Source organism: Ptychodera flava, chromosome 10, assembly GCF_041260155.1.
Source record: "Ptychodera flava strain L36383 chromosome 10, AS_Pfla_20210202, whole genome shotgun sequence".
Classification (NCBI taxonomy): Eukaryota; Metazoa; Hemichordata; class Enteropneusta; family Ptychoderidae; genus Ptychodera; species Ptychodera flava.
Window position 1 is genome coordinate 29,702,832 of NC_091937.1, and position 17,265 is coordinate 29,720,096.

Genomic DNA, 17,265 nt, shown 5'->3' on the forward strand with positions numbered 1-17,265 from the left:
GGCATTTAAATGTATATTTGGGGATATTGAAAAATGGGTAGTTTTACAACACAACAAAAATTACACTGCAGTCGATAAAGCCGTGGCAAGGAGGAGGTTGATTGTAACAGTATCATCGAGAATGCCAAAGGGACTGTGTTTGTACACACCATATATACTAATATATAGACATTTTGTTCTCCTCGTCTGTGACAGCCATTGAGGTAAAAAAGCCAACGGTCACCCGTTTCGTAGATGGATTGTGATCGGGCTGCCCGCATGCTTTCATTGGTTCGTGTACACGGTCAACACTGAGACCTTGCCGTTCACTGACGTCAAATGTCGCCTCTGCGTGTATGGTTAACGTCGGATGTTACATAATGCGGTCAGTTCTAGGAATACTGTATTCTCGAGTACCCTGAAAATCGCATAAGAAGTGTCCCGTAGGCAACATAACGGCCCCTAAGTCTGTTTGAAGAACGACTACTATGAACGTCATTATTGTTACGTAAATTGAGGTTTTAGGCGCCGTACTGAAGTACTCTGAATAACTCTTGCGTAACTACTATGATAATTACTTCAGATAAGTTCACAACGGCAGTCAAAGTTACTACTAGTACTACGCGCCACACTCCTTGTCTGTGTGTACGCACAAACCGACACAATTCCGTGTTCGCTGACAGCAAATCCATGCAAGAAAAGCTATTTCTCCGCAATCCAGCCAGCCAGTCCGGCACATCGTTCGCTCTAAAGGTAAGTTCATTTACAGGCAAGACAAAAAGGGAAATCTTCAAAACATTTGTATACTGTTACGTGCACCAATGCTAAGTAAATTAGAAATAGATAACATGGTATATCACAAGTGTGATTGCCGGGACACGCTTTACTGTACCAGTAAAATTTTGTGCGTTCTAACCCCGGGTCCTCAAGCTCTTGTTTATCCTTCTATCTGTCTCATTGATCGCGACCAAAACATAAGTGGACAGATGGCCAGTAGATAGAACAAGTAGTTCCTAAATACACATGCATTCATGCATACATACATACATACATACATACATACATACATACATACATACATACATACATACATACATACATACATACATACATATTTGTTGTTATTCATCTGGAAGTCGTGCATGCAATTTGCGTCCCTGACGACAAAATTTATATAGAAAAAATAAGCGGTCATAACAGAGTTTCAAAAGATCTGGATATCAGAATGACTTGGCCTATAATAAAACATTTAGGCCATTAAGTGCAATATGGTACAATTGGTACCATGCGATGATGTGATGTCAACTCTATAAATATAGATACCCCCTTTTTAATTAATTTATACGTATGCAATTCAGCGTGCACTATTGGCCTACTACTGTTCTCCTCTTCTACACCCCTCGCTTGTTCGTTCTCTCTCTCTCTCTCTCTCTCTCTCTCTCTCTCTCTCTCTCTCTCACACACACACACACACACACACACACACTCTGCAAATTTTACATGTTTTCGTAAATGTTCTCCACCGTCGATAGTCTAAAAATATATATGCTATTTAGTACTTTTCTTTGAGTTCGGGTGTACACAACCTGTTACTGAACGAAATTGTCGAGTAGCTTGTCTCACTATTAACATAGGTTTTCATCGACTGAAAATAATTGTATAATTGTTTTCAAATCAAGTTTGTTCACAGCAGAAAGTTGATGTTTGGTTGATCTTTCATCGTGTGCCTTTCATAACCCACTTAACATGTGAATGGGGTGATTGGCTTGGCGATAAGTTGCTGTACTTCCGGTACATGTTTTCGAAAAAAAAACATTGGAAATAGTATGCGGAAAGCCTCGCTGATCCAATGGCAAGATTTTTAGTGAGTGTAAAAGAGCTTTTTTTCGGTTGATCCTGGTACACTGTGGACTTATGTTCAAAGAAAAAGACAGTTCTATTTAACACATTTTATTTTAAACGGAAGACTCGCATAGTAATGAAAGTAAGCTTGTGCAACGTGTGTTTTGTTTACGTTCTCCAGCCTACACACGGTAACTGTAGTTTTGGCTTCGAGCCAACTTACGGGGATATTTCATTTTCCCGGGAAATTCATGTGTACCGCCCTCAGTTGCAAATCCCTGAGTATGTCAGTAATTTGCATAACTCTATTATCTCCCCTCCTTGTGGTCGTCAGCGCGTCCCAGCCTTGACCACAAAACAAACTCTGTCGTGGTAGGGTAATATTTTGATCATAAAGGAGCGAATTATATTTGAGCGAACTCAAACAAACATGTCAAAAGAAAGTCTCTTGACAATGCAGTTACGTCCACAAAATGGATATGTTGTGCTCAACTCATGGCCCGGGATTTGCTCTTCCAAATGAAGCTAGCCCTCAACGGGCGCGGTGGGTTGTATTATTGGCACGTGCACGTGAGTCATAACGTCGATGCCATTGGTTCCTTTAACAAATGATTGACAGTTATTTGACGTAATGGTCGATAAAATCAATGGTCACGGGATAATTGATTACAGAGCTCGAGCTGCGATTGGTTGATATGCCAACACCATGACCTGTGGCAACCTCACTACGTCATCGATACAATATGCAGATGCATGCATACTGTGTTCATTTTACCCTGGCATCGATTTTACCCTGGCATCGAAGTAGAGATATTTCAAGCTGAAATGCGGAGTTGACTGTCCAGCGATACTGACGCCAGGTTCTTTGTTTTTCACAGCGTACAGCATCAGCACGTCCGTTTTAACAAAAAGGAGACACCAGTTCATGTAATCGGAGAAGTCTAGGCGTGAAAATGGCAGAAATACCGGAGATAGACCCCGACTTCGAACCGCAGAGCCGTCCGCGCTCCTGCACATGGCCCCTCCCCCGACCTGATTTCTCGATCCAGAAACCTTCACCACCGTCGTCCGATCAGCCGACACCTGAGCACGAAACCGCACAAGAAAATACAGATGTCAAAGCGGATCAGAGCACTCCGAGTCGTAAGAATTCGTCGAGGAGAAATGCATGGGGAAACTTATCGTACGCCGACTTGATCACGAAAGCTATCGAGAGTGCCCCGGACAAACGCTTGACCCTATCACAAATATACGAGTGGATGGTAAAAAATGTACCTTATTTCAAGGATAAAGGTGATAGCAACAGTTCAGCGGGTTGGAAGGTAAGCATAATTATTCAATTAAGACGTCTGGAGCAGGTGTTGAGGGTGTTTCACACATATAACATGCTAAAATAGCCGGAGATGCTGCGACGCGGTTGTGACATTTGCATGGTGTCCATAACTTATTGACAACTCATGAATAGTAACCCAAGATATGGTAACGAGCCGCCATTTTGACCACAGCCGTGTTGAGTTCACCAAAACTTCGTATCCATTGCAGGACAACTAGAAAACTGCAACATCCATTGCATGAATAAGCTATTGCCCCTAGTTTTGCGTCCCACTTAAGCGCAGTAGGCTTTCAGTTTATGTATGATGCAAAATTGCCCATTGGATCTTCAAAGGATGTGTGTCGGGGTACCGATATATGCTAAAATGTTAAATGGCCTGCGTCACATTCAGACGTGCTAATACTATAGTACGATATTACAGGCAAACTTTCACGATTATTTTGTTACAGAATTCCATCCGTCACAACCTGTCGCTTCATCAGCGGTTCGTGCGCGTTCAAAATGAAGGGACCGGCAAAAGCTCCTGGTGGATGATAAATCCGGACGCCACCAAAACCGGTAAGTCGTCGAGACGTCGTGCTGCCAGTATGGATACAAGCAACAAGCAGTTCGAAAAGAAGCGCGGTCGTGCCAAAAAGAAGGCTGCCGAGCTTGCCGCGAAGCTGGCCGCCTCTGGCGATAGATCAAAGTGGAGCCCGCAAACACCGGATGGTAGTGATATTATGGGTGCCGAGTCGCCGCTACCAGCGTTTCAACTGAGCCCAGATTTCCGCCCCCGTGCGAGCTCGAACGCCAGCAGTTGTGGACGACTCTCTCCCATCATGGCCAATGATATAGACGACATGCACGACAACGAAGTGCCTCCGATGTCCCCAGGCCCGTTGGATTGGGGTAGTTCTATACCCGTGACCTCTTATTCCGGGTCAGATTTACTCCGCCAAACCACAGACCAGTTGACGAACGCTCTAGCTGAAACAATGAATCTCAATGCTCCCGATACAATGGGACTTGATCAGATGAGCATGTCACCGCAGATCCAACAAGACACACAGGCACAGACCCAGGGACTCTACACCAACCAGACTGGAAATACATTCACCCTCTCCACACAAGCACAGAGTTTCGCTCCACAGCAGACCTCAACGCTTTCTAATTCGGGTTTGTCATTTGGCGGACAGTTCAGTGTTCAGCCTAGCATGTCGCTGAATCAAGGGGTGCAAACATCCCCTCCTCTCAACGTGATCTCGGAGAATCCAGTCCCCCAACTTGGCCTGCCAACCTTGCAGCAACCATCACCAGTGCAGCTGGACGAGGCCATGCTGACCCAACAAGACCCCATGCTGTCACAACCCTCAGGTAGGGACAACTCGCTAGGGCTGCACACTGACACAGCACTGCAGGATTCACTGCTTCTGTCCATGACTCGCGAGCAGAAGTTCAACCGATTGCTTCATCTGAACGCCGCCTTGGGCAACACAGTTCAAAACCAGATGTTGATGGGGAATGGCGGTAACCCAGTGCAATCATTCCAACAGCAGCAACAACAACAGCAACAGCAACAACAACAACAGCAGCAACAGCACGTACAACAGCAACAACACAGCCGCCTGCTTGCGCAACTGATGGGTACCAACTCCAGCCAACAGCAGCAACAGTTGTTACAACAGCAGCAGCAACAACAGCAGCAGCAGCAACAGCAGCAACTTCAATCATTACCACCCCTGCAGACCGCGCTGCGCCAGTACCCGGGGGCTCTGCAAAACATGCCGTTGTCGACCGAGCAACTGACCAGCATGCACGACAGATTCCCCAGTGATCTTGAGTTGGACATCTTCAATGGCGGCTTCGAATGCGATGTGGATAGCATAATTCGCAACGAGCCGGATATCGGTGATACTGGGGGTATGGACTTCAATCTTGACGGGAATAATGCTAATGTAGCCATGAGTATAGGATTTACTTCCAGCAACAGCACACCTACGGCAACACAAAGCTGGGTACATTAATGCCAGTCAAATCCACAAGATACATAGATATATTTGGTGAGTACCTATACTTATCAACACTTGCCATCTTGACTTCGTTAAATTAGAATACATGGAGTACCACTGGAGTACCATAGCATTGACTAGCTTGAATCATTAACTAATTATTCCTAGTTTTATATCTGTATTTAATTGGTCATGACGTTGTGTTGAGCAGCCAATTATGTATGTAAATTTATGTATGTGTGCCACACATATATATATATATATATATATATATATATATACATATATATAAATATATAATACACATACATATATAATATATAAATATATATAGTATGTAGTATATATTGTAAATGTATACATGTATACTTATTGTGTATATATTGTATGTGTGTATATATATATATATATATATATATATATATATATATATGTGTGTGTGTGTGTGTATGTATGTATGGATAATGATGCATACTCTGTTGATATGACATGTACTATGTATGACAGTAAAATTTAAAAAGGGCAATGTTAGATGAGTCACCATTCTCTTCGCTTCTCAAAACTGAAAAGAAGAATGAAATATAAGTGTCAGTGCACTGCAATGATCACGACAAACCTTTTCTGCAGTCTTTTGAGAAAATCCCATTGTTTAAGATAGGAATGGGTGGACCTGTGTACCGGGAAATGGGGGGGTAGAGTTGTAAAATGTAGATAACTTGGTCATGATTGAGGTTTGGATGGTGAGACATAACGTCCACAGCCTTGTGATTTTGCTATTTATAATGTTTGTTAGAGATTTTGTTTTGTGTTCATTGTTTATTGTATCCAAATCTACTACAGATTGTTTTGCAGAGGTCCTGTGCCGTCATTAAAATTGCTCAAGCATTCACCTTCTTTGACCCAACCTCAATAAATTTTCCTTTTTATTTTCCCTTTTTTTTATGAACACAAAGGCCAAACAATAGCTGGGTAATGAGTCAGTGTGTGGGTTTACGCCAGCAAGGGGATCCTCTGCCCACTCTTGCACATATATACAATCAAACACTTGTTCCGAGACCCTACATGTATGATTCAGCGTTTTTATATTCCGTGTCCCTTTGTAAAGCAGAGTCTGCATTTTCAGCGAACTGCAGTGCAGAGGAGACACGTTTCCAGGACCGAAAGCACAGCAGGAAGTGTTCCATTCTGTAGGGTTACACCTTTGGGTTCAGGAATAATGCCCTCAGGGTACCATTCAAAGAAATGACTACATCCGTGACCCCTACCCCCACCCATAAATCTGTTAGATTGGTTGACAACGACAGATGCTGATGAACAGAATATCGTATACCTTTACCTATAACCCTTTTATCAGTCTCCCTGTCAGATTATCAACAAAATTACCGGAATCGATATGACTCTGTGCGTATATATCATACCACTGTCCTCATACTATACAGGTTTTCTCGCCCAAAAAGGTATTCTTGTGGAATTTTCTTCTTAGAATATTTTTAGCAAGGTCAGCCTTGTCTTACGGCACTTCAGACTGTGTACATGGTTGTATAAAGTACCTCTTCATTAAGTAGATTGTCAAAGTCATTTGTAAGTGTCGTCACATAGTACAGCCTTTGGCTTTTCCAAGCATATGCTCATGGGCGGTTGCATTCTTTCGTGGTGTGAAGGTCTTGTGAATATTCCGAGATTCCAATACATGGACATGCGGCATTGTGCCTTAATTCGCACGATTGAAACTTTTGGTTTTATCCAGTATAATGAAGAGACCCTGAGAGGGCGGATCTGAAAAAAAAATTGTGAAAGCCGTGCATTCCAGATTCCGTTTGAATCATGACCCGGTGGTTGAGTAACACTGCCATGGCATTGTTCTACCACGGTCACAGGTCATTGTGTTTATAAATAAATACACCTAAGTATCAGTGCCCAAATAGTTTTGGCAATTGCATGACCTGTCACTCATCTTTTTTTGATTCACTGCCTTTCTGGTATTTTGAACTTGATCACAAAATTTTCATTTAACTTTTTTCCACAAGAGCCATGGAAAGAAATGACGTGTAATTCAAGAGGCTTTAAGTTCTATTTACCTTCAGGGCTGGGATGCATTTCCGAATGCATGCGGTGGTTAGCACGCAGTGCCCTGCCGCTGCGACCAAACCAGATAGGTTCTGTACACTATATTTAGGTATTATGAAATATTGTCACCTGCGTGTAATTTCCTTGTTCACCGAGCATGTCTGTTCTGAGATCAAGCCCAGAAGAGACGTATTTAACCCTTTCTCATAAAATTTCCCTGCGTTCGTATGTTAACAAATTCACATTTTCTTTTGAATATTATGCAAACGCAGTGTGAACGGACTTCACCTGTGAAAGCAAAGAAAAACTAGTGAAAATAAAAAGCATTTCATAACCACAGATTTTCACTAATTCCCTCCAGAAGCTTGGAGGGGGTTTGTCCAAAGGAATGCATGAAAAATTCACATTTCAACTCTAGTAATAGCTATCTCCATTATCAGTAAAAGCAGCGTTTTTTTGTGTTAATGATTCATCAAATTTGCGCAGTAACATTTTAAATCACGCAGTAAGAAAGTCAGGAATGTTGTTTTTCAAACATAAAATTTTTCTTTTCTTGGTACCTTTCTTGCATAATCTGGCCAGATCAGGTCTGGATGTCAACTTCTTCAGCAGTTCGTTGTGGGGTGGGAGGATTTGCTTACACCGTAAATCTCATACTTGAACTGTACCAACTGTATATAATTATCTTATTGGATTTGTCATCCCTCGTAAATTTAATCAACAGATTGTACTAAGCAGATAGAGGGGGCTGCATTTGACATTGAATATGCCATAAAACTGCGGAGCCTTTGCCGGGACAGACTTCTGGTGAGAGATTAGATAGGCCTGTACTGTGCATACCTATGCGGCCTTCGACACAGTCAAAATGCCCGGGTTTAAGGCTGATCAAATTCCATACGAGTAGAGTGAAGTTCAGCTGACATTACAGTGCATTACATGCCCTTGAATATTTGGCGTACAGCAAACGTTTATGTTGTGTTCAAAAGTTTAAGATTCGTGGAAAGCCTAGAACCAAATTGAAAAGATTGTTCTTCTCCTTGTAAACAAAGAATCTTTCACTTTCAGTCGAGCGAATACATGGTAAAATTCATACCGAGAAGAAAATAAAGAATAGCTTGCGAAAAAAAGTCAGAGAAAATTGTGACCCGCTACGTGTAAGGACACTGAAATATTCCATCACGGAGTGACCTAATTGCATATACTCAGCATTTTCAATGCACATATCCAATTTTCCTTGGGTCTTTCATCGTGATAGAGAACGCTCTCTCCACTGTATCTATAAAAGTACAAAAGGAAGCTTTTTACAGCAATGAATATGGGTTGTCGAGATCACCTCTCACTCTGAAACGGAACACCACGTCAGCATTATTTTTAGCAACATTGAGAGATCGGAAGTTGCTGGCTGCACAGCTGTGTGTAGGCTAAACTGCAGCCGTCGTTATGAGAGCAGACAACCAGTCAGTGGTCGCGACTGTGTCAGTTTTATCCTGACCGAACTGCATTAACAAGAAGTCCTTTATTTTTAGGCAAGCTTTTAAGGTGTATCATTTCAGGTGACGTCCTTAATCAGTCGACCCTCTCAATCGGGAGTTTGGCAACCCAGATGTGCATTTCTCACACACATGTATCTGAGATAGGATTTTTTAGTATGGCTCGAACACTGGTTTACCACTGTGATTGGGGGGGGGGGGGGAGGAGGGAACGCCAGTATTAGTGGCACTCAGGATATCGGATAGGAAGGCATCGTTTTTACCTGACCTTATGAAGGAACCGATAGCAGCAGTAGTACTTCGTCACGTTTTATGACCTCTTCCGCTACTGAGCATACAAGTGGCTGCTACCAAATAGAAACTTTCCATTTTTTTGATCGTGTGCCAAGGAATACAACAAAACGCCTTCATTTCTCGGGTTACTCAGTATTTGTTTGATCCTTGATTTGACATCTGATTTCACACTCTGATAGTTCCAGAGATTTAGTTACACAAGGATAATTACAGTTGTCTGCCAAACCCCGCATTTTCAAGAGGTTTCTTCAAAGGCACGAAATCATTGTGGTCAAAATGTTTCAGAAGTGGATTTATCTTTGGTGCGCCACAAAAGAGTGACATTTTACAAAAATTAAGATCAATTTAGAAATTAAAGTGTTGCAAAGCAGTCAGTTTTTCAATCGATGACGAGAAGTGGCCTGGCCTACTTTTGCTTCTGAAGTGTGTTGTCAATATGCATACATACTGTACAGCATGTAATTTTTTTCTGCCATGATAAAATTGCAATTTTGAAATTCCTACTCAATTTTTTCCTCCAGATTATGCTCCCGTTCGTAGCCAGCTCATGCTTTACTTCGTCATGTGAAGATAAATGACAGTTTGAGCAAGTTTTTGAATTTAGTGTGTGCGATGTTGTTCAACCATAGACATTAGAGGAAGGATACAGTGTAGTAAAGACAGGCAAACTTGTTCATATACTACACATTTCAGACGTTGCTGTTCTGTGATGTCCCTGTATTTGTGTCTTAAAACTATCATAAACCATTTCCATTGTCTATCATTCAAAGTGGTTTGATGTTTTGGTTTTAAGATGACCTTCAAACTGTTCCCCACCCCACCCCACCCTATCGCACCCTGTCACAGTGTACATTACTTCAGACTACATCATGTGAACTGGAGGGCTGTGCCATTATCGTGCTGTGAAGCGATGGTTGCCGTCAAATGCGGACTCGTATTTCAGAAATCAATACAGTTTCTCTGCAAAAAATGAGATGAGTCTTCTTCCAACAGACCAGGATGAACAGTTTTGTCAAATATTTTACTAACTTCTTTCGCCCCAAGTTATTATTAATTTTCATATATAAAGCGTAAATAATTCCCTCCATGTCACCATCATGTCAGCCTGCCCATGATAAGTGGTCATTGAAAAATACTGCACCCTAAACTATGATGGTTTGCTCTCATAAATACAGGTTAAGAAACTGCTAGACCACCGGTTCTGATCATGAAATACATAAATTTTATGGTTGATTGTTTGTGAGGTGAACTCCCCACTGAGCCCTTTGAGAAGGATCGTAATACATAGGTTTTTTAAAGACCAAAGGCCAACTGTTTATTCATCATAAACAACAACTGTCGACTGGGTCGTATACATGTATGTGTATGATTCACAATTTCAGTTCTGTAGCACCATATATTCGATCTTCCTCTTTATTTATTTTTGTGAGTCGGTGAATTGAAATCAATTTCATCGGCTGGTATAGGTTTGAGATTTCCAGTGGAAAATTCAACGTCTGCTAGGGCAACCACATAATATTGTAATTAAAAGATAATGTAGTAGATCATGTTAATTATCACACACTCCACTTTGACCTCGCATTGTAATGAGGTCACGCTGGAGCATTGCATGAAAAGAATTGTAAAGTAAATAAACTATACAACTGCCGTTTGTTTTTCCAACCAGTGTGAAACATGAGATTTATTATTAGTAGCTTTCTGTTTGTATGTGTGTGTTGGTGTGTGTGTATATCTCTGTGTATTTATCTCAGCATGTACAGTGTATAGTCATGTCCTTGCAATATTGCTCAAAACCCACTGATGCATAACAAAGTTTTTCACTTTTCCAAAAAAATTTAGCGATGATATACATACATGTGTATGTACTAGCTCTATCACTAGCCATGAGACTGGAATTTTTCTAGTGCATTTTGTCTGTTTTGTGACCCAATGTTAACATTTCAAGTTTGAAAGCGAAAGCCTTATGCAAGAATGCACCGCCAAACCTTCATGTAACCCTTTGTCCCTGAGGGGAGAGGGTCCAAAACATATACCCTGTGAGTAACTGCCCTCAAAAGTGTCTGCTGGGGTAGTCCCAGGTGTCTTTAAGGTAATTACGGACAAGAGATCGGGACAAATATGAACTGCTGTGTGTTTTGATCCCCAGTCAGGTTTTAATAATGCAAGGACTGGGTAGAGAGTTATTCACCCATAGTGCATTCTCTTATATTACTCAAATGAAACTATAAATACCGGATCATATTTAGAGTTGAAATATCACTTTCAAAATGTCGCTTGTCATCTGTGTACGCAGACTTATAAAAATTTCATAGTTTTTTTCTGTCTGACAGTATCAACATCCGCTCTGAACTTTTTCTCCTGGAAAAGCTCCTTGATTTCACAGAGAGCACCCCATAGCTTTCCTACTTCACTCTGATTTAAGTGACAACAACAACAATCAGTTTTCTCTCCTGGGTTCTACCACCCCAAGTCTTTTGACAAGATGCATCCAAAACCTGTGATTGGATATCAATTCAAAACAAAATAGATGGTAGGCCACCATCTGTTTGTCTTGAGACCATGGAGCTGTGTGTTGATTGGTCCTTACACTTTGTTTATGACCAGAATTGAAAACATCGCATGTAGCGTTGGGTTGGGACGATACCCTCAGTTTCCCCATACCCGCAGGTACTGTGCATTAGAGGCAAAAGTTATATCAATAAAATTCCTTTTCATAGCCACTATGCAGTTGATATGAATACTCAACACAAAAATAACCTTTGTTGTGTGTGTTTTCTTTGCAAAAACCAAAGTGAATAATTTTGCAGATAAATGAAACGCATTGTATTGCACACTTTTCACATAACATGCATTGATCGGTACAGGTTGTTTGCGGTTAGTTTTCATGTATAATGATCGTGTACTTTCTGTTTTCCGTGAAATCAAACAAACGCTTCAACTGAAAAATTGCTTTTATCAACAAAACTGTGTTCGGCAAACATAGGGTATATGCCCCCCTTTTAGTGGGCGCAGTATTTCAAAGATCACATGTCACAACAGTTGTCAGATAAACGGTTTTTAAAGATGGTGTAAATGTATTATCAGGCAAATGGATGATTTCCTGATTTGATAAATAGCAACAGATTCAACTTTTAAGGTTGTATGCACCTCGAAAGTGAAAGACTTAAACTTTTGCTCAAACTTTCCTTAAGGAATCTTTCAACCATTCTCTTTTAAAATCAAGAATAAAAATCAGGGGTCACCAGGCAAATTTTGGTACTAGAGAAACAAATAACCCAAGATTTACCGATATTTGAAATCCAAAATGGCCGCCACCCTTGTGGTAACTCTATGGGGATGATAAAATGTTTGAATTTCAAAAAACTAAGGTGGTAAAAAGCTTTCTTACACCAAGAGCTTTAAAATGAACCCTCACATGTGGTACATCAGAAAAGAATTGTAAAAGTTTGAGAGTCCTTATATCTATCCCTGAGGCGTGTTCTACCTTAAGTGCACTTTTTCCGCCCGGTCATAGGATATGATATCATGTTAAAATTTAGTACAGGTGTACTTTGCAATGAAAGATGAAGTTTATCAAAGAATACACTGATTTTACCAGCAACGATTATTGTCCCCCACCTTTGGATGGATGGCAAAATAGTTGGACATGGACATGTACATTGAATTTAGCCCTTTGAGTGCTGTAATTTTTTCCCACTGAAAATTTCAGTACAACTTGTTCCAATTTTTATGAATTGTCCCATAATTTTTTTGATAGTTTTGGACCAACAAACTGACATAATTTTTCATTGGCTATAGTTTTTGACCAAAATTTTGTTGAAAAATCAGAATTAAAGTTGTAGGCGTTATGGTCTAGAAAGGCAACAAAAACTGACTTTAGCACTCAAAGGGCTAAATAATCACAAAACTTACACATTATCCATCCTTTCCTGTAAATGGCGTAAAGCTTGAGTCAAGCCCAGCACCGGGTCATATCACAGAAAATGATGGGATTTATATGTGTGGTATGAAGTGGATAATTGTTAAAGCCTCCCCCTTTTTGACTTTCATATGTGCGCCCATTGATAGGCATACAGCTGTAATAAAAATCATCAGTTGCCAGGTCACCGCCCTCATTTGTGCTCAATATGGTTGATAACGACGTGAAATTATTTGAACACCCACACTCAATCGGCATGACGATTGATAAATTAAAAGAGTTAAATATATGGTCGCAGTGCGCTGCTCGTCGTGAGGAACTAACTTGAAACAACAGCAGTGCCTTTTCAGAGAACACTGAAATAAACTTGTCAGTGTTTTGTACATTACTGCAAACACAGATTGATTTACAAAAAGTGCATCAACGTGAGTGTTTGTAATATGGCGCATGGATGAGAGAAATATGGCAATTGTCAACCCTCACACACAAAATTTTCATTTTGAATTCACCACTGGCTCAGCAGTGTTGAAGTTGAGCTTGGTCATAGAAACCTTGTGAAATCTAAGTGTATGGGCTTGTGTTCTGATGTCCTGAACATTAGGGCAGCCATCTTAGTTAGAGTTTGCAGAAAACATGTGAACACACTGATGAGGTCATATAGCCCCAAATAGTTACCATTGCAGTGGACATATACACCAAAATTAAATACAGTTTCCAGACTCTTGTATCCAAAACTAGTTACAACATAGGTTTAACCCTATGAGCGCCAAAGTTCATTTTCGTTGCCTTTACAAATTATGACCGAGTGAATTTTTTTCAGATTTTTGCCAAAATTGTGCTAAAAACTGTATTGAATGAAATGTGATGTCCATTTGGTCCAAAATGATCAAAATGATTGCAGAAAGATTCATAAAAATTGGTAAAATGTTGCAATAAAATTTTGGTGGGAAAAATTACAGCGCTCAAAGGGTTCAACTCCTTCGCCACCATTGTTTCCTAGGCCCCAAACCAGTTGTTATCAACAATTGGGAACTTATAACGAAAGGGGAAAAATGATTCATAGTTGACTGAAGGCCAATCCCATTTTCGCTGGTTGCTTTTTTCCCATTTATGGAAAGTAATTGAGTCTGTCTTATATATATTGCGGGTAAAAAGGGGATGTTTTGAAAAGTAAAACGTTTTCAAGAGGTTAGTGAATAATTTCTGTTGGAATTTATATGGAATCGAGAATACAGAATGTGCTTTGGTGAATCGTGCAGACCGTAGGCGATGTAATTTTATGATATTATGATTATATTTTTATTGATGTTAGTTTAGATTCAAAACAGCTGTGAAGCAAACACTCCCTGGTATTAAGAAAGAACAAAAATTGTTGAAAGTCGAAAATGCTATGCGTCCACCAGCACCTGTGTACATTTTTTGAAATTCAAAGGTGAAATATGACTATGAATTTGTATATTTAGCAGTCATTACTTTTGAATGAAGTATAATGTAACCAGGTATCTCTGCCTGAAGAAAGCTTTGAGAGTGAAACTTGTGTTGGTTGGACATTTTGGTGGGCAAGGTGAAGGACAAAATTTACTTCGTTGGTGATGCCATTCTGTTGAGTGGTATAGGCTTGCATCAATCGGTATGAACTCGTTAACTGTATTTTGACTGTATAGAGTTTATCGTATGCCTGCAGGCAGCACTGTAGTGCTGTCGTGACTAGCAGGTCATGCATTTCCATGTAATTACCTTATACAGAGCACCCAGTTTACTGAACCTAATATTCCGGAAAACGAGACAGCTGTACTGTGAGGGACTGCAGTCTAACGTTTGATAATATTTCCATCATTTTTTTGTCAAGTAAAAAATACAAGTCGTTTGCCTCTCCCGAAAAATTTCGGTAAATGCCAAGTGCTTGCGGATGCCAGGTACTGCGTTCAACATGGCGCTATTGTCGACAATTGAACCATGTAACATTTGCCATTACGCATGCAAGGCTGTATTGGAACACAAGGCGTTTCCACACGATTATTGAAGTTGAACGAGAACCTGCAGTTTACAGATACAGACGGCATCCTTGAAAATACACATCGAAAGTTACAGATGTAAAGGAAACTATAAAACAACTCACTTCTTCCCTATGTAATGCCAAAAGGAAAATTGAAACGATTTTACACTTGTTGAACTTCTCAGCCACAAGATTTGACAGTATCAGTTCTTAGCAAACATAAAAATTGCATTGTTGCCCGTTACTGCTGAAAAACCATGTCAGAAAGGTAGTTATGTTGAAACATTTATTTTTCATATACCGAGGTTGTGTTCCAGTAAATGGTTGTAGAGGAAATAAAATAGTTTATTGGAAAACATGTAAATCATTTTGTAGTTTGAACAGAGAAGGAAGCGCAATGTCCCGTTTGAAATGTTTGGCAGCGTAATTTGAAAATTACCTCACTCGTGAGAGAGGATGTGTAATATTTTGAAAACAACAAAATAAAAAAATTCAAATGCCCAAGCGATTGTCCAACCTGTGAATGGTCCAGTATTGATCACTGTGCTGGGTCAAAGGTCAGCAGCAGGATCATTTAATCACAATGGCCTTGCAACTAAAATAGGTATGACTGCACACACACCGAACTCAAACTTCTTTCTTGTATTTGAACGGATTTAATTTCCTGCTCTTCAACCGTCGCAGAACAGTTTTTCCTTTGAGGTGAAAAAGTGGTGTTTTGACACGTCAAGGGGATCAAATGCATCCACATTGAGGTCAAATATCGTATTATTACGTCAGACGGTCAGTTTTCAAAACCTTGGACTCTGTGTTTGCTGAAGAGAAAACTTTGATTAGCTTTTGTGCTTTTTTCATCCGATAGATACTAAAAGTTCATATCATAGAATTAATCATTTCAGTCACAAACTTCTAGAAAGCCTTCTATGTTTCCGTGGAAATAGATGCAGCATGGATTCAATTGTAAAGAGAACAGACCAGAAAGACTAGAATTCTGACCTGTGTACGGCACGTGACAGACTTAATGAGGTTATGTAAATGTAGATTTAGTGTGCATTCTTTTGCAAATGTGCACTTTACACAAACAAGGCACAACAAGGCCCGTCTTCCTGTAGCATTAAAAAGTTTAGTGGTATCACTCTGGTTTTATCAGTGTTATGCCAAAATGTGACAATTTCCTGATTTTGAGTTCAGTCTTCTGTGACTGTTGGTTTCAGTTTTGAGTCCAGACAGAGCGTCATCTCTGATAAAATAAAAGAATTCAATTCATATTTTGTTCTTAAACTCTGTGTATTTTATCCTGTTATATCCATGCTAAAAACATTAGAAATTGCTATTGGAGACTCACATAGAAATTTTACTCCAGCAAGTGTCTACCATCTAAATCTCTGATCTTGCATATTTTGCGCCAACAATATGGATTATCTAAAAATACAGCGGTTCTTTATGCAAAAAATGGAAGTTTATTTGATTTCACTGTGGATGTGTACGTGCTCTGATTAAAGAAATGTGTATACTTAGAAGAGTTTTGAAAAAAATTTCCCAAAAATTTTGACTGAAATGAAAAGAATACGAATATTGCATGAAAACTGGCACCACTGCTGTCTGTTTGGTGATGTGACTTCGATGACGTGACCTCCTAGATTAATTATATGGCTGACAGAGTGATTGACCGATGTGACGGATTGTGGCACGTTTTTAGAGTCTGACATCAACTTCAGAGAGATAACTGTCACCTTGGGCAAGGGCAAAGCAGGTGAAAACCGCCAGATTAAAAAATGTTGTACTTGGGTAGTTTTGCAAAAACCTCAAGGACTCTTCTCAAAAATCTGAAGGAGACACGCTGTTCATATAGGCTTTTATGTCAGCGATACAACTGTCAGTTTTAATTCTGATATCACGGATAAGCGTCATTTGTCAGGAACGCACGGTGTGGTTCCTACTTGAGCATGGATCTTTGCCAACTTTCTGATGGCAACTCTCCGAAGGGATTTCCGAGTGACCTTTTGATGTGCAATCCCCGAAAAATAACTGTGATTTCTGGCGAATTATAAAAAACGCCGGGGATTCTCTGAACCATTGTACGAGCTAATTTGGTTACAGCTCCATGAATGGTTGGTAGTGCTTATGCAAAGAGGATCTCTATCTCTCTCTCTGGACAAGAGAGGCAAGCCAGTCTAACATCCATTGTATGCAAATCTGCAAACAAGTGCTCCTAAATGTCTGAATGAAACACTGTTTATGATCAAATCCCCCCTAAACATCTTTATTGTGGGACCATATAGGATCTTACTATAGACACGCAAACCAGTACAGGGCAGTACAGAGTGTTTTTTACCAATATACATATGCATACA

The 17,265-nt window shown here is 40.2% G+C and overlaps 1 protein-coding gene across 2 annotated transcripts in view; it reads left to right on the forward strand.

The window, feature by feature from the left end:
* The first annotated feature begins 316 nt into the window (after positions 1–316).
* LOC139142455 (forkhead box protein O-like) overlaps positions 317–17,265 on the forward strand; it is a 45,855-nt gene continuing 28,906 nt past the window's right edge. Inside the window, exons 1-3 of one of the 2 annotated variants that reach the window (XM_070712395.1) lie at positions 317–732; positions 2,700–3,143; positions 3,604–5,196. In XM_070712395.1, coding sequence (XP_070568496.1) covers positions 2,775–3,143; positions 3,604–5,160 — 1,926 coding nt within the window. In that variant the 5' untranslated portion in view covers positions 317–732; positions 2,700–2,774 and the 3' untranslated portion in view covers positions 5,161–5,196. Of the gene's footprint in view, positions 733–2,489; positions 3,144–3,603; positions 5,197–17,265 lie in introns of those variants that run through there. The other variant, XM_070712394.1, reaches the window with a different exon arrangement.